Here is an 18,452-nt window from a genome sequence, read left to right as displayed (position 1 = left end):
AAAACAGCATCCGCTGCACCCATTGTGCGGCGCTTACAATGCTAGCGTCGGTGCATCGGCCCGACACACTGCGATGGGCCGAGTACGACGCTAGTGTGAAAGTAGCCTTAGGCTTCTTTCACACTTGCGTCGGTACGAGGCGGTCGCAATGCGTCGGCCTGACGTACGTTGTGAAAATTGTGCACAACGTGGACAGCGGATGCAGTTTTTCAACGCATCCGCTGCCCAGTCTATGTCCTGGGGAGGAGGGGGCAGAGTTACGGCCACGCATGCGCGGAAATGGCGGACGCGACGTACAAAAAAAAGGTTACATTGAACTTTTTTTGTGACGACGGGGCTAAAGTTATGGTTAGGGTTGGGGCTAAAGTTAGGGTTAGGGTTGGGGCTAAAGTTAGGGTTAGAGTTGGGATTAGGGTTACGTTTGGGATTAGGGTTGGTATTAGGGTTACGTTTGGGATTAGGGTTATGGTTAGGGTTGAGATTAGGGCTGTTTTGGGGTTAGGGTTGTGATTATCGTTAGCGTTGTGATTAGGATTATGGATCGGGTTGAGATTAGGGGTGTGTTGGAGTTAGGGTTGGAGTTATAATTTGGGGGTTTCCACTGTTTAGGTACATCAGGGGGTCTCCAAACACGACAGCCAATTTTGCGCTAAAAAAGTCAAATGGTGCTCCCTCCCTACTGAGCTCTGCCGTGCGCCCAAACAGTGGTTTACCCCCACATATGGGGCATCAGAGTACTCGGGATAAATTGGACAACAACTTTTGGGGTCCAATTTCTCCTGTTACCCTTGTGAAAATAAAAACTTGGGGGCTAAAAATCTTTTTTGTGGAAAAAAAATATTTTTTTATTTTCACTACTCTGCATTATAAACTTCTGTGAAGCACTTGAGCATTCAAAGTTCTCACCACATATCTAGGTAAGTTCCTTAGGGGGTCTAGTTTCCAAAATTTGGTCACTTGTGGGGGGTTTCTACTGTTTAGGTACATCAGGGGCTCTGCAAATGCAACATAACACCCACAGACAATTCTATCAAAGTCTGAATTCCAAAATGGCGCTCCTTCTCTTCCGAGCTCTGCCGTGTGCCAAAACAGTGGTTTGCCCCCACATATGGAGTACCAGCATACTCAGGACAAATTGGAGAACAAATATTGGCATCCAATTTCTCTTGTTACCCTTGTGAAAATAAAAACTTGGGGGCTAAAAAATCTTTTTTGTGGAAAAAAAAAATATTTTCTATTTTCACTACTCTGCATTATAAACTTCTGTGAAGCACTTGGACATTCAAAGTTCTCACCACATATCTAGATAAGTTCCTTGGGGGGTCTAGTTTTCAAAATGGGGTCACTTGTGGGGGGTTTCTACTGTTTAGGTACATCAGTGGCTCTGCAAACGCAACATAACGCCCGCAGACCATTCTATCAAAGCCTGCATTTCAAAATGGCGCTCCTTCCCTTCCGAGCTCTGCCGTGCGCCCAAACAGTGGTTTACCCCCACATATTGGGTACCAGCATACTCAGAACAAATTGGACAATAACTTTTGGGGTCCAATTTCTCTTGTTACCCTTGTGAAAATAAAAATTTGGGGGCTAAAAAAATCTTTTTTGTGGGAAAAAAATTTTATTTTTATTTTCACTACTCTGCATTATAAACTTCTGTGAAGCACTTGGGCATTCAAAGTTCTCACCACATATCTAGATAAGTTCCTTGGGGGGTCTAGTTTTCAAAATGGGGTCACTTGTGGGGGGTTTCTACTGTTTAGGTACATTAGGGGTCTGCAAACGCAACATAACGCCCGCAGACAATTCTATCAAAGTCTGCATTCCAAAATGGCGCTCCTTCCCTTCCGAGCTCTGCCGTGCGCCCAAACAGTGGTTTACCCCCACATATGGGGTACCAGCATACTCAGGTCAAATTGGACAACAACTTTTGTGGTCCAATTTCTCTTGTTACCCTTGTGAAAATAAAAACTTGGGGGCTAAAAAATCTTTATTGTTAAAAAAAATATATTTTTTATTTTAACGACTCTGCATTATAAACTTCTGTGATGCACTTGGGCATTCAAAGTTCTCACTACACATCTAGATAAGTTCCATGGGGGGGTCTAGTTTCCAAAATGGGGTCACTTTTGGGGGGTTTCTACTGTTTAGGCACAACAGGGGCTCTCCAAACGCGACATGGCGTCCGATCTCAATTCCAGTCAATTTTGCATTGAAAAGTCAAATGGCGCTCCTTTGCTTCCGAGCTCAGCCATGCGCCCAAACAGTGGTTTACCCCCACATATGGGGTGTCGGCGTACTCAAGACAAATTGTACAACAACTTCTGGGGTCCATTTTCTCCTGTTACCCTTGGTAAAATAAAAATTTGGAGGCAAAAAGATCATTTTTGTAGAAAAAATGCGATTTTTTATTTTCACGGCTCTACGTTATAAACTTCTGTGAAGCACTTGGGGGTTTAAAGTGCTCACCACACATCTAGATAAGTTCCTTAAGGGGTCTAGTTTCCAAAATGGTGTCATTTGTGGGGGGTCTCCACTGTTTAGGCACATCAGCGGCTCTCCAAACGTGACATGGCGTCTGATCTCAATTCCAGCCAATTCTACATTGAAAAAGTAAAACGACACTCCTTCTCTTCCAAGCTCTGCGGTGCGCCCAAACAGTGGTTTACCCCCATATATGGGGTATCAACGTACTCAGGAGAAATTGCACAACAACTTTTGTGGTCTAATTTCTCCTGTTACCCTTGTGAAAATAAAAATTTGGGGGCAAAAAGATCATTTTTGTAGAAAAAATGCGATTTTTTATTTTCACGGCTCTACATTATAAACTTCTGTGAAGCACTTGGGGGTTTAAAGTGCTTACCACACATCTAGATAAGTTCCTTAAGGGGTCTAGTTTCCAAAATGGTATCACTTGTGGGGGGTTTCCACTGTTTAGGCACATCAGGGGCTCTCCAAACGCAACATGGCATCCGATCTTAATTCCAGCCAATTCTGCATTGAAAAAGTCAAACGGTGCTCCTTCACTTCCAAGCTCTGCAGTGCGCCCAAACAGTGGTTTACCTCCACATATGGGGTATTATTATTATTATTATTTATTGTTATAGCGCCATTTATTCCATGGCGCTGTACAAGTGAGGAGGGGTATACATAATAACAAGTACAATAATCTTGAACAATACAAGTCATAACTGGTACAGTAGGAGAGAGGACCCTGCCCGCGAAGGCTCACAATCTACAAGTATCGGCGTACTCAGGAAAAATTGCACAACAAAACTTGTGGTTAAATTTCTGTTTTTACACTTGTGAAAATTTAAAAAAATGGTTCTGAAGTAAAATGTTTGCAAAAAAAGTTAAATGTTCATTTTTTTCTTCCACAGTGTTTCAGTTCCTGTGAAGTACGTAAAGGGTTAATAAACTTCTTGAATGTGGTTTTAAGTACCTTGAGGGGTGAAGTTTTTAGAATGGTGTCACACTTGGTTATTTTCTATCATATAGACCCCTCAAAATGACTTCAAAGGTGATGTGGTCCCTAAAAAAACATGGTGTTGTAAAAATGAGAAATTGCTGGTCAACTTTTAACCCTTATAACTCCCTAACAAAAAAAAAATTTGTTTCCAAAATTGTGCTGATGTAAATTAGACATGTGGGAAATGTTATTTATTAACTATTTTTTGTGACATATCTCTCTGATTTAAGAGCATAAAAATACAAAGTTTGAAAATTGCAAAATTTTAAAAATTTTCGCCATATTTCCATTTTTTTCATAAATAATCGCAAGTAATATCGAAGAAATGTTACCAATAACATGAAGTACAATATGTCACGAAAAAACAATCTCAGAATCAGCGGGATCCGTTGAAGCGCTCCAGAGTTATAACCTCATAAAGTGACAGTGGTCAGAATTGTAAAAATTGGCCTGGTCATTAAGTACCAAATTGGCTCTGTCACTAAGGGGTTAAGGAAGTATTATAAACAAAGCAGCTTTATTTTAAAAAAAATGACATAACAAAAAACATTGTCAAAAACATGATGAAAATGTATGTAACATAAAAACCCACTGAAAAATGCAATGAAAAGATGCAAGTAAGCTAATTTACATAAGGCAACGTGCCCATAGGACTGCGGAGTAAAAGGTGACCATGGAAGAAACAGCGCCCCTGCGGCACTTCAGGCTCCTCCTGGAAGCTGGGGCCATTATATTGCCATGTTGTGCCCAAGAGCTCTTTAGTCACTGCAGTCAGATTTGTTGCTCCAGAGCCCCCAACCCTCACAAGAACGCCATAGACCCCGCCCCATAGCAGGACAATACATGACTAGAAGCCGCACAACGCGCTGCCACGACCCGCCGCCATGTGTGGCCTCAGCCCATGACAGCCTGCTCTACGCCGCCTCCGCCAATAGCAATGATTGCCAGAGAACCCCGACAACCAATGAGCGCACACATCGGCAGCTTGGAACTTCCGCTTCTCTCCGTTACCACGGCAACAACACACCCAGCTCTACCGCCGCCACTTCCGCCTCACCTCACGGCAGTCAGCATTGGGCAGCGCCAGCGAGGCCCCGCCCTATTCTCTCAGGATGCTCAGCTCCTCGCCTAGGTCCTTCCGTGTGATGACGTCACTTAGTAACCACCAATGGCCACAAAGCTTCTCCCAAATCCCCGCCTACCGACCTCTGTCACTTTCAGTCCAGGAAGCGTCCGGCTTCTTGGAGCTTCGCTACAGCGCGGTGTGTCGGGAGTCATGGCGGCGAGTCAGCAGTGGGTGTTGGTGGAGATGGTGCAGGCGTTCTATGAGGTGGGTGGCGCGCCCTGAGAGACCCTGGTGGCGTCCCGGCCGCTCCGAGCCGCATTGTTCCTACTTCCGAGGAACTTCCGTGACAGGTGTGGTGAGCGGAGGCCGGCAGCTGCCTCATGGGGTGAGCCGGTGCATGGGGTGAGCCGGTGCAGGTGTCCTCCAGGGGGCAGCAGCGCCCCAGCCAGGTCTGTGCGGTCCCTGTGGCTCCTCTCCTTCCAGGAGACGTTGTCCCTTTCCTGCTGAGCTGGCTGAGGGCTTGTTCTACAGCTGACCTGTGGTCTTCCTCATTACCCCTCCTCATAGTCAGCCCATCAGCCACCTCAGGAGCCTGCAGCTATTGGACCGGAGCCGCCTCTGGCGTGGCGGCTTCGCGGCTCCTCGTTTGATTAGCTGGGCTGGCGAAATGTCATCATACCACCACCATGAAGTCACGCCAGGCCGTCTAATGAAGAGACACAGATGGCAACAGGTAAAGCGCTGGTCACCGCTCCTGTCCAGTACTGTAATATTGTGGTGTATGGTGAAACTACCGATGAACCACAGGTCACATGCCGGCTGAATCGCAGATTCATAACCATTACAGGAAGTAATAAGGAAAAAGCGATGGTATATGGCTTCATAGGTGTACAAACATGGCAGACATGGGGGGCTGCCATGACAACGCCATCAGGATCCCGTAGTCATGTTGGGGGGGTGCCAATGGGTGTCTGGACATTTTCACTTATTTCCAACCTCTTAGGTCACGTTCCCATGGTGACTGACCTGCGGTTCGTGTTTCACATCCTCAACATGTCAATCTCTCTTGTGGATATGCTGCATTTTATGTGCAGATTTTCCCCATAGAGTTCCATTTAGATGTGGAAAATCTGCAGGTTAAAAAAACAAGGCATGTTATCTGCAGGTGTTTTTTTTTTTTTTTTCACCAAATCAACATGTGAAAAAAAAAATCATAGCGTGCGCTAGTTTCTTCTGTAAATCGGAAACCCATTCAATTCTGTGTGTGTGGAAAAAAAAAAAAAGTGGATGAGACTTCATGAAATCCTGTGCCCACTATGCACAAACACTCCGGATCACCTGCGGAGACGGACATGCGGTGCGTCTTTCCAGACCGCAGCATGTCTATTTATCTTGCGGGGACGTGAGCCTAATACAATGTATTGGATGCGGTGATTCAGCATGGTTTAGTGATCACATGCGGAATCACCTGTGTTCAATAGACGTCAGCGCTTTGGACAGAGCGGACATGTGCTATGTCCAAAGCGCTGACAATTACTGACCGTGGGCACATAGTCTAAATGGTCCTGTAATAGATTAATAGCGACTGCTGTAAAACAAGATTGTATACAGACTGCACACGGACTGCACATGGATGACAAGTGAGAAAAAGTAGCTCTACTTTTCTGAATGAAACGCGGAACTTTTTTTTTGTATGTTCGTCTGAACCTGTCCTTTGACTCTGGTATCAGTAAGTGAATGAGATTTCTGAAATCTGATGCACATGCTGCTTATTTTTACCGTGCGGCTTTTAACAATCAATGTGTTTTTTCAAACCTGCAGCTTGTCAATATTTTAAGCTTTTTTGCAAAGTTTTTCAGCCATTTAAACGAATGGGGGAAAAAAAAAGACCAGTACTAATGCTCCGAAAAAGCATATAAAAGAGTCAACGCACATATTGAATGCAGTGTTTTTCAGTGCGTCATGAAAGGCCTGGGCTACATTACGAACATGTTTTGTGGTATGACCGGTCATTTTTTTAGGGTTGCACTTGACTTTAAGAAGCACTGCTCCCATCAAAATTGTTATCCTGTTAATATAGTGCAATCATATTATATAGCACTGTGTACTTACAATTGCTCATTTTGCCTTTCTACCCAGCTAATTCTTCTTTTCCAGTAGGTCTATGACATCAAGTGATTAAATAGCAAATAGATCAATGGCTGCGCTCAATTTTACTGTACTAAAGCAAGGAAATGTGCGATACATGAAATGTGAATAGCACAATGGCTTGTGAAATCTATGAATAAACAAATGAGATGCTTAGCACAAGATTTGGCCAAAAATTGTGAGCCCATCCACCAAACATCAAGGTAATCTCAGATCGAGGGCAGCCATTGATCTATTTGCTATGTAAGATTTTTTTGGTTATGCACCAGTTCAGACTAGATTGCTGTTCAGTCAGTTTTCCTATATTTACCATGTACTATTTTTTTCTGACTTGGACGCCCCGCCCGTCACCATGCTGTGATTTTAATTGCATCCAAACACAGTTGGTCCGACCTTCGTATAAATGCAGGCTTTACCATGTTATTAGCCATAGGTAAGTGTTCACACTAGGCAGACGGTCAGGTACCCATCCGATCTGAGATTACCTTGACGTTTGGTGGATGGGCTCACAATTTTTGGCCAAATCTTGTCCTAAGCATCTTATGTGTTTTTTCATAGATTTCACAAGCCATTATGCTATTCACATTTCATGTATCGCACATTTCCTTGCTTTAGTACAGTAAAATTGAGTGCAGCCATTGATCTATTTGCTATATGTCTTTTTTGGTTATGCACCAGTTCAGACTATATTGCTGTTCAGTCAGTTTTCCTATATTTATCAAGTGATTAAAAACTGACTAGCCGATTCCTTCTTCTCTCTTTATAGAAACAGGAGGTCAATTTTCCCTGTATGAGTTATTAGTCACTGAAAAAATCCCTGACTGGGAGAAGCGGAGCAGCTGGGTCAGGAGTTGAAAAGGAAAATGATAAATGCAGGGACAAGAGACTTCCTTTTTCTATATAGAACAGAGAAAAGAAAATAACTGGGTAGAAAGGCAAAATGAGCAATTGTAAGTACACAGTGCTATTTGATATGATTGCTATATATTCGGAGGATAAAAACTCTGATGGGAGGCTTCTTTAAGTCACTGTTAAGTATAACTACTCCTTAAATGAAAACTGGAACCCCTTTCTGAGAGTGCGAAGTAATACTACAAGGCATTATTTCTTGTGGGAGCAGGAGTCACTTCCCATTCTCGTTAATAGGAGTTTCTTATGATGTGGTCTTGTGGGAAATATCAGGGTACTCCTGGGTGAACTCCTGTAAAGTTGTTTCTTTCTTGCTGCAGTCAGTCAGGCACTTCCACTATAGAGGCTGTTGCAGGGGGAATGTAGATGGTGGCTCACTCCTGTATGAAGCTCAAGGATTCTTCTCATTCACACCAGTGGCTTCTATCTGACATGGTGCATCTGAAGTCAGAGTCCAGCCTCGGCCTGTCGGGCCGTCAGCTAGTGTCTCGGTAGGTTGGCAAGTTAATCTGTATTGATTGATCTTCCTGAAGTTGAGTCATATTTTCCATGTTTTTCTTGAACTAAATTGGTAATTGATTAGAGGAACGTCACGCTCCGTCTATGGTGTATTCACTACTGTAAGCAAAAGCTGAAGAAAAGAGCATTCTAAACAAAGGGATCTCCAGAAAGAAAATTATTTAAATAAGTTCTTAACGCAAGCTGCAACAAATGGTTAATGGTTCACTACTGTACAGCGCATATTACAGAACCTCACTAGGGGCAGGATTTCTATTTTCGACTTTCTTGGCCCATTTACGTAGGGCTGAGTATGTAAAATAAATTATGGCATATCATGTAGAACTGGTGAAGAAGGCCATGTCTTCTCTTGTAATGTGTTCGGCTCTGTGCAGATTGGATCAGAGCCCCCTACCTTTAGTATAAATGGAAAAGTCCCCCAGCATTTTTGTCAAAACGTATTTATAGGTCTCCATTCACCCAGTAGAAGCCCAAAAAATGCTCTTGTGACTTCCATTGGGGTGCTAATGTCTGTTTTTTCTTTTGTATAGAAAAGCAAGTAGTCTGTACTTTCCTAAAAGTATGCCACGCAGCATGCATTACTTACATTGGGACCCTCAGGGTCACTGATGCCCCGTATATATGTACATGTCATACCCTGCAGCTGAGACTCGGACTCCGTGCACAGTGGTGTAGAGATGATGAGTGTAGTGCAATGGGAAGATCAGCAATGTGCCATAAATATAGAGGTGGCCATGCTTTTTTTATGGGGCAGGCAGGAGAGATCTTATTAGCTTGGGCAGCCTGGTCATTACGGTACTTTATGCTGATCTGAATTTCTGTCATCCGGTTTGCTGGATAGTCCTGTTTTTGGATGTTACTTGGATTTTTCGGAGGTTGTTGTGCCCCAGCCTTCATAATGGGTGGGGCATTGTTATCCCAGTTTCACCTCTTCATTCAGATTCTGGAATGTGTGCTGCTAGCAGCCTAAGGCTGGTTTCACACTTCCTGATATTTCCGGGACCGGAGATTTCCGTGTCCGTCTGTGTACTACGTGTGGCAACCGTGTGCCGCATCAGTACCACACGGACGGCCGCCGGGGAAGCAGCGCTACAGTAAGCGCTGTTCCCCTGCGTGTGGTGCTGAAGCCGGCTTTCTCCCCTGCTCAGCGAATCAATGAATGATACGCAGCGGGCACAGGCTCAGTAACTAGCGCTGATGTCACGGAGTCTGTGTTTGCTCGCCGGCACGAACTCCTGTGACCTCAGGACCGTGGGAGAATGCAAGTGATGAGGTCACTGTAACAGAGCTTAAACTGCTGTGACCTCATCACTTGCATTCTCCCACGGTCCTGAGGTCACAGGAGTTCATGCCGACAAGCGAGCACAGACTCAGTGACGTCACCGCTAGTTACTGAGTCTGCGCCCACTGCGTCTCATTCATTCCCCAGTAGTTTACAGCCGGACGGTCGCATTAGCTGCGCTCCTGGTTGTAAACTATACATTCCCCAGATATGGATGACGGCGTTGGACTGACTGTATCCCGGACAGGTATGAACTTGTTGGTTTGTTGTTTTTATTTTTTTACAGGAGATCGAGGTTGTCGCTTGGATTTCCAGTACAATAAAGATGGGAAAACTGTGTGGTGTATGATTTCATTAAAATACTTTATTCAGCATGTGTGTGCTTATTTAACCTTTTACCCACTATAGGATTAGTAATGGAGAGGTGTCTTATTGACACCTCTCCATTATTAAGCGGCGCGTAATGTCACCTTACAATAGGAAGGTGACATTAACCCTCCATTACCCCACTTGCCAATGCTACAGGGCAAGTGGGAAGAACCCTGCAAAGCTCCAGAATTGGCGCATCTAATAGATGTGCCTTTTCTGGGCAGCTGTGGGCTGCTGTTTTTGGGCTGGGGGGAGGGCCCATATACATGGCCCCTTACCAGCCTGAGAATAGCAGCCCGCACCTGTGAGTTTTGCCTAGTTATGCTAACAACATAGGGGGGACCCCACATCAGGTTTTTCATTCATTTATTGTCCCCTGCTCGCGCTGTTCACCGTCCGAGCAGGGGACAATGGATGAAAGCCGCGTTCAGCACCACACACAGGGGAACAGCGCTTACAGTAGCGCTACTTCCCCGGCAGCCATCTGTGCACATGGAGGACAGTGTGCACTGTTTTCCTTGTGGCACGTTTTGGAGGCAAAAAACGGACATGTCTGCGTGTTTTGCACACAGACACATAGTCTGTGAAAACACGCTGACATGTGCATAGACCTATTCATTTGAATGGGTCTACGTTTGTCAGTGTCTCTGGTACGTGAGAAGACGGTCACCAGACGTACCGGAGGCACTGATGTGTGAAACCGGCCTCACCAGCAGCTTGTCCTGTGCGTATATGTAATCTGTGCACTGGATTTTGTTAACGTAATGCTTTGTATAGGGTGACGTTTACAGCAATTTTGCAACTTTATGCATTGCGAGACCTGCATAACACCACCAATGGATTTTTCTGTATTTTTTCCGCAAACAAGTTCTGCTCATGTGTGTGGGACCCTGAATGCACCTACTTCTGGACTCCATTCAAATCTTCCTTAGAAGGAATTCAAATAATATAATGTGATTTATGAGACTATAGGATCCACTATTAGGGTAAATTCACACTAATCATTTTTCAGGGGTATTCGTGGAAATGTGGCTGAAAATTACCATTACACAGTAATTGCAATAGATACAGAAGGGACATCCGCATTTATACATTCTCACTATTTTGTGGATTTTCCTGTAGTAGTTTAAGGAGTATTTTTAGGAATAATTGTGCACTAGGAAATGTCAGTATGTCGAAAATAATGTCTGTATTGTTTAAAATGTAGACATTTGACAATCTTGCTTCCTAAAATGTGACTTTTCTGCCAATTTTGTGTTTTTGTAGGCACCTGCATATCACCTTATACTTGAAGGAATTCTCATCCTATGGATTATTAGACTAATATTTTCGAAAACTTACAAACTTCAGGAAAGGTCTGACCTTACAGAAAAGGTAATAAAAATGGGATACATTTTTGTCCTATTCATATGTATTAATGGCTGGATTAAAATCTGCCTAAGGCCGGTTTCACATTTGCGTTCAGGAGGGCTGCGGATGGCTGTTTACTTCCTCCGTGAAGCCCCGCCTACTTCTGTATGCGTCCTGCGTTTCCCTGTGTACCTATCTTTAACATTGGGTACGCAGGGACATTAATTGTATGTGGATGCATCCACGTGCGGCGATTTGACGCAGGCGGCGGCCGCACAGGAACACAAAATTTTGCGTTTCCTTGCGGTCGCCGCACACCTCAAATCACCGTATGCGGGCACATCTGCATACAACACATGTCCCTGCGTACCCAATGTAAAAGATAGGTACGCAGGGAAACGCAGGACGCATACAGAAGTAGGCGGGGCTTCAGGGAGGAAGTAAACAGCCATCCGCAGCCCTCCTGAACGCAAATGTGAAACCGGCCTTAGGCTATGTTCACACATTGCATTTTTGCTGCTTTTTATGCAAATTATAAGCTGCATTTTACAGTACCAGCAAAAGCTATGAGATTTCTGAAATCTCATGCACACAATATGTTTTTTTTCCTGACTGATTTAGAAAACTGCTGCGTTTTTGCAAACGGCAGCATGTCGCTTTTTGCAGCGTGTTTTTTTTGTTTTTCACCCACATAAAGCAATGGGTAAGTGCAAAAACACAGCAAAAAAACTGTTACCGCTTTTTTGGGGAGGGGTGGGCACTAAAATGTATCAACATGCACCAAGTGACAATAAAAATGCAGCAAAACCTGCTTTTTTAAAGTTGCTTCTTTACTGCCAAGAGAACAGGTTTTGCCTGTGGGGAAAAAAACGCAACATGTGAACATACCGAACAGGATTGCTTCAGGTTTTTCTAGAAAATCTGCATCGCAAAAGGCACCAAATCTGTAACGTGTGCATAAGCCCTAAAAGGGTATTTTCACCTGTTGCTTTTTCGTTTTTGCAGCCGAAAAAAGTGTTTTACAGTAGCGGCAAACTGAGTGACATTTCTGAAATCTCCTGCACATTCAACTTACTGTATTTTTTCCTTTGCAGATTTGAAGCAGTGTCATGTCTGCAGCATATAAATTCAGGCCATACGTAGACCGATGCACTTACACAACGTTATGCCCTCCAAGAGACACATTTTTTGTGCAGAAATGCCAGCAGCCAATTCTTAACAAGGGCAGCTACCCCTAAAGGGGTTGTCCGGTCTGAAATGAAAAGTCTGTAGTTGCCCTGTGTGACTGCAGACTTATTAATTCCCCTACACGCTGTGAGGATTCGTCAGTTTCAGAGCCGGGATTAGCGGTGATCTATGCGTATTTCATATTCCCGGGCAGAACCAGTGTAATGGACGTGGCTTCACTCCATACAAGCCTATTGAGCAAGGCCGCGTCCTCCGGATGGCTATGCCCACTATATGGCCGCGCCCTCTCTCCATACACTTGTGTACAGCGAGGCTGAGCCCCCTAGTCAGGTTCTGGCCAGGATGATGTAGAACGCATACATCACCAGCCTCTCAGGGCTCAGAAACCAGTGAATCCTCGCAGTGCACACTGTGGGCACTGGGGGGGGATTCATTAGTCTGCAGTCACATACAGTGACTGCAGACTTATCATTTTAGACCTGGCAACTAGTGATGAGCAAATGTGCTCGGATAAGGTGTTATCAGAACATGCTCGGGTGCTATCCAAGTGACTTCAGCTGAATGTCTCGTGGCTGTTTGACAGCCACAACACATGCAAGGATTGCCTACAAACGGGCAGCCTCTGCATTTGTTGCGGCTGTTGAACAGCCGCGAGACATTCAGCTACGGGGGCTTGATCATATTTTTCGAGCGCACCGAAGACACTCAATTAGCACCCGAGCGTGCTCAAATAGTGCCTTATCCAAGCAAGTTCGCTCATCACTCCTGACAAGCCTTTTAAGTAAGATGGCCTTAAACAGGAGATGAAAGCTGTACCGACTTATTGATGTTTAATGTAGTTGGTCCTGCTGATTCTCTCCTGTTGGCATATACGTGTATACGAAGGTTCGGGCATCTGGATTACAACGTGCCTGATTCTTTTTCTTATGGGCCATTACTGCGAGCTGTAGCCACCGATGCCATCACAAATGTGGGCGCCATAGCTTGCTAACCAAGAGTGGCATTCCCCCTCTTACTGCTTCTGATTCCTTTAACAAAGTTATGAAGTTTAATAACTTGGCCGTTTTTTTTGAGTGACTATTTGAACACCCCGGCTCCTATGATCCAGGAGACAATGTGACTTTTTTGGTGCTGTGATAAGAACTGTAACGGGGTTATGTAGTCTCTAAAATGTAAGTATAGGGATTTATTAACCATTAAATGATAAAGTTTAATTTCTTACTCAAATTTGGAGGTTCTGTTCAGAATGCGATGGAAAATAAGACTTATTTTCTATTTATAATAGTGGAATAGAGGACTCCTAAGGTTCATATGTGTTCAGATAGGGGCTCACTCCGTATAAATTCCTGCAGAAAAGATTCCAGCACTCTTGGAATGAATCACGTAGAGCAATAATTTAATCGTGTGGGCCAATGCTGTGTATACATCACGTGACACTTCTGTCAATCTAACCTTCATTAAACATACACGAGTGATAGAGGACCATATCTGGATGCACATATCTCTCAGCGACGGCGGATGTAGTTTACATGGTGCTGCCTCCTTATCCTTATCCTAATGGTCACTTGTGTATGTTTGATAAAGACCAATTTGACCAAAACATCATATGATTTATACTCCGTATTGGACCATATGATTAAAGAATTTCTCTACATACCGTAATTCATTCAAGCGTGTTGGATTCTTTTGTATATGGGGAAAAAAATAATTTTCCAGGGTTTTCCTGAGTGTCTGTCAGAAGACAGATGGCACTTATCGTCTGTATAATGTATACCATGAGTGGCTGGACGCGTCCGTGCTGACGTTTGTGCATAGCATTCGTATACATTTCTGTTGTAAATGTGGGCAGTAGTCACCCTCCTGTAAACTAGGTCCTGTTGGATTTGCAGGAGAAAGAAGAGTTAATAGATGAGTGGCACCCTGAACCCCTTGTCCCTCCTGTCTCTAAAGACGACCCAGCTCTCAGTTATAATATTGTTTCCGGGTAAGTTGCTCTTTAATTAGTTATATGGATTGTTGCTGTTATAAGTTAATATTGAAATAATTACCTGTAAGTGTATCACCAAAAAGCAGAATTTCAGGTCTTGACTATGGCAGGACGTTCAGTCCATTGTCCTATCAAATTTTAGAAAAGAATCAAGCTGTACGCATTCGAGTAAAACCAGCTTGACAGCGTATGATAGAACCTCACTTTTCTACAATTGGAATTCGTATGTTAACCATGTACGTCCTTATGTGTTAAGGCTTTGATAGCACGTGCCATAAATGACTCATGGCAACGTATAGTATGTGGACACGATGTTCACGTCTATTACCCACGGCATTTGAATAGATCATAGATAGATCCAGTACTCGGCAGCGGCCACAAAGCAAGATTTGGAGCTGCGGTGTTCCTGTACTCTGTACATTGCTCAGGTATGGGACTGAGATATCAGCTGATCAGTGGGACTACCAGAGATTTCTTCCCCCACCATGTTATTTAATAATATCTTGGTTCCAAAAAAAAAAACCTGAGGGTGGTTTGGGAGTGAAGATTCTTTACCATCCTGGTCTTGATTACCAAGTGTGTCTGATCACAGGACTTGAATACAAGGCTTTTATGTGTTGTCATTTAATTCCCATGCATATAACACCAATACTTAGGCAGATATTTTCCACACATCGAGGCTTCTGCCTTTTAGTCATGAAAAAAACAAGATTCAGGTAGATCTATCAATGGGTCATAGACTTTAAAGGGAGCCTGTCACCAGAAAAAACTCTATTAACCTACAGATATAGGGTTAATCTGCAGGTTTATAGTGTTATTAACCTGCCCGGTGCCCGCAGTTAGCTGAACGCTGGGAAGGGAAAATTAACTTAATTCCCTCGGCAGTGTTCAGTCACGTGGGCGGTGCCAGTGCGGGTTTGGTCACCGCTCTGTGTATAGAGAGTGGCGGCTGTAACCACTCCCCAGTGCCTTGGCTGGCGCTGGCTCTGCATTGGGGCCAGCTGTCAATCAGGGCCAGGGGCGCAGTTATAGCTGCCTCTCTGTATACTCAGAGCATGGCCTGAACCTGTGCAGCCAATGCCCCCCGTGACTGGAAGCTGAACGCTGTCAGGGAACTGAAGTTAATTTTCTCCCAACAGTGTTTGGGTAAGTGCGGCCACCGGGCACGTTAATGACGCTATTAACCTGCAGATTAACCCCATATCTGCAGGTTAATAGCGTTTTTTTTCTGGTGATAGGTTTCCTTTAACCTCCAAGGTGGTTTGCACGTTAATGACCAGGCCATTTCTTACAATTCTGACCAGTGTCACTTTTTGTGGTAATAATTTTGGAACACATCAAGGAATGCCACAGATTCTGAGACTGTTTTTTGTGACATATTGTACTCTATAATGGTAAAATTTCTTGGGTATGACTTGCGTTTATTTGTCAAAAAAAAAATTAAATAAATAAAAAAATTAAAAAAATGGAAATTTGGTGAGAACTTGGAAAAGTTGCAATTTTCACAAAATAGTTCATAAATAATATTTCCCACGTGTCTACTTTACATCAGCACAATTTGTGAAACTTTTTTTTTTTCCTTAGGACGTTATAAGGCTGTGTGCACACGTTCAGGACGCGAAAAAAACGCATGCAGATTTCTTGCTGAAAATGTCCAGTTTTGTTCAGGAAATTTCTGCAAGAAATCCCGACGTGTGCACTTAGCCTAAGGGTTAAAAGTTGACCAACGTTTTTACTAATTTTTACAAAAAAATTTACAAAACTAATTATTTTAGGGACCACATCACATTTGAAGTGACTTTGAGGGGTCTGTGTGACAGAAATTACCCAAAAGTGACACTATTCAAAAAAAACAAAACTGCACCCTTCAAGGTGCTCAAAACCACATGCAAGAAGTTTATTAACACTTCACGTGCTTTACAGGAATTTTTGAAATGTGGGGGAAAAAATGAATACATTTTCACAAATTTAATTTAGACCCATTTTTTTGTTTTTTCCAGGGTAGCTGGAAAAATTTACCCCAATTACTGCTGAGCATGCCGATGCCCCATATGTGGGGGAAAACCACTGATTGCGCGCACGGCAGAGCTTGGAAGGGAAGGAGCGCTATTTGACTTTTTGAATGCAAAATTTGCTGGAACAATTCGCGAGCACCATGTCCTGTCCTGTTTGTAGAGCCCCTGATGTGCCTAAATAGTGAAAATTCCCCACAAGTGACACCATTTTGGAAGCTAGACTCCTCAGGGAATTTATTTAAATGTGGTGTGAGCACCCCCAGGTGCTTCACAGAAGATTATAACATTAAGCCTGTGAAAATAAAAAAAATAAATCACATTTTACCCTCATAAATGTTACTTTAGGCCATTTTTTTAATTTCACAAGGGTAACAGGAGAAATTGCACCATACAATTTGCTGTGCGATTTCTCCTGAGTGCTAATACCACATATGTGAGAGAAAACTACTTTTGAGGCACAGTACAAATCTCAGAAGGGACGGAGCGCCATATTATATTGCATATTTTACTGTTATGGTTTGCAGGTGCCATGACCCACTAGGAGAGCCCCTGAGATGCCAGCACTGCAGAACCCCCCCCCACCCCCATTAGTGACCCCATTTTACAAGCTACACCTCTCAAAGAATTCACCTAGGGGTGCAGTGATCAAATTGAACCACGGGTGTGTCAAAGAATTTTATACCATTGGGCAGTGAAGAAAAAATAACTACATTTTTACCACCAAATTTTGTTTTAGCCCTAGATTTTGCATTTTCATGCAATAAGTGGATTAAAATGGTACCATAATTTTCCAGTCACCCATGACAGCACCAACGAGAGAGGGATAAAGAAAACAAGACAAAGACAAGTTCCCAGACCTGGGCCGGTTGGTTGGGGCAGGGCACCGTCTCTGATGCGGCTGGGATTGCTGGAAGCGCAACTGGGGGGCCCAATGGGGTATCGGTCGTGCGGGAGATTGCGGAGTCATCACCGCATGGTTATCTGGCAGCCTCGCGTCCCGGCGCGGTCACAGAGTGCGGCTGGAGACCATAAGTCGCGCTCTGATGACTTGGCCGGGACCTTCACCCGAAGCGCTTCCGAGGGGCGGGTACGGGAAGCTGCAGGAGCACGGCGGCTGGCAGATCCCCCTACAGCACAGTAATTAAGGGTATATCACTGACCAGGCAGGGGCACCAGTGCAGCTATGGGTGCACAGCAGTCCTCTCCACAGCAGCCACAGGGGCTGCAGCTACAGGGGCTGCAGCCACAGCAGCAGCATTTGGAGCCAGAGGTGCCGCAATGACCCCCGACGTCAGATGCGACCACATCAGAATAGGAGTACCGGGTGCTCCAGCGGGGCACGCAGGTCCAAATATTCTAGGACAAGTCGGCACACAGAATGGCCCTCTGTCAGGATGGTAGATTCCGCGGTCTCTAAAGGAGACCTTTTGAATGACATTCTGGCTCCTGTTCCGGTACCCTGGAGTGGTGAGTGAGCTACGAGAATGTTATTTTAATAATGCAAATCTCGGTCTCCCTCTCTTTTTCTCTATTATCTTGCTTTTCTTGGATTCCCCTAGAAAATGCACAGGGAAATCAAAGGCAGAGTCTGGCTAGTACATGGCCCAAAAATTATGCCAAGCATGTATCAATGACACAGTGGCAAATGAGACCCCAGACTTCTCCACAATAAGAACCCTCATGATGACTGAGGTAGAAAACTCATTAAGTTCCCAATCTTTCTGTGAGGAAACACCATGCAGGGATAGAGCTAAAGTGTCTCCCACATCGTCGACTGTATACTCGGATGAGTGGGTTCTGCAGGATACTGCAGGTGGGACAATTTAGTTAAGGCCGTGAGGTCCACAATGGAACGAGTCGACCAAAAGGCCAAAAAGTCTGTCCAAGGGACTTTCAACAGGAAAAAACGTAGATACTTCCCTATGAATCAGAAAGTGCTAAATCTCATTAATAAATGGGAAAAGCCAGATAAGAAGTGCCCCTTGCCATCCTCCTTTAAAAAGGAAGTACCCCTTTGATGAAGAGGCTACCTCATCATAAAGCGCCCAAATTGGATGTCGCTATATCCAAGGCCAATAGAAGATCATCCCTTCCCTTTGAAGATGCAAGGTTACTGAAAGACCACCTCAACAGAAAGGTTGACACCTTTCTTA

The 18,452-nt window shown here is 44.2% G+C and overlaps 1 protein-coding gene across 1 annotated transcript in view; it reads left to right on the top strand.

Annotated features, from left to right (window-relative positions):
- The first annotated feature begins 4,642 nt into the window (after positions 1 to 4,642).
- The window catches only part of SPTLC1 (serine palmitoyltransferase long chain base subunit 1), a 96,414-nt gene continuing 82,604 nt past the window's right edge, over positions 4,643 to 18,452 (top strand). The window contains exons 1-3 of the mRNA XM_077299927.1: positions 4,643 to 4,796; positions 11,026 to 11,133; positions 14,187 to 14,281. Of these exons, the coding sequence (XP_077156042.1) occupies positions 4,743 to 4,796; positions 11,026 to 11,133; positions 14,187 to 14,281 (257 nt within the window). The 5' untranslated portion in view covers positions 4,643 to 4,742. The remainder of the gene's footprint in view (positions 4,797 to 11,025; positions 11,134 to 14,186; positions 14,282 to 18,452) is intronic.

This window comes from Ranitomeya variabilis, chromosome 1, assembly GCF_051348905.1.
Source record: "Ranitomeya variabilis isolate aRanVar5 chromosome 1, aRanVar5.hap1, whole genome shotgun sequence".
Taxonomy (NCBI): domain Eukaryota; kingdom Metazoa; phylum Chordata; class Amphibia; order Anura; family Dendrobatidae; genus Ranitomeya; species Ranitomeya variabilis.
This window is presented reverse-complemented; position numbering and strand designations above follow the sequence as displayed.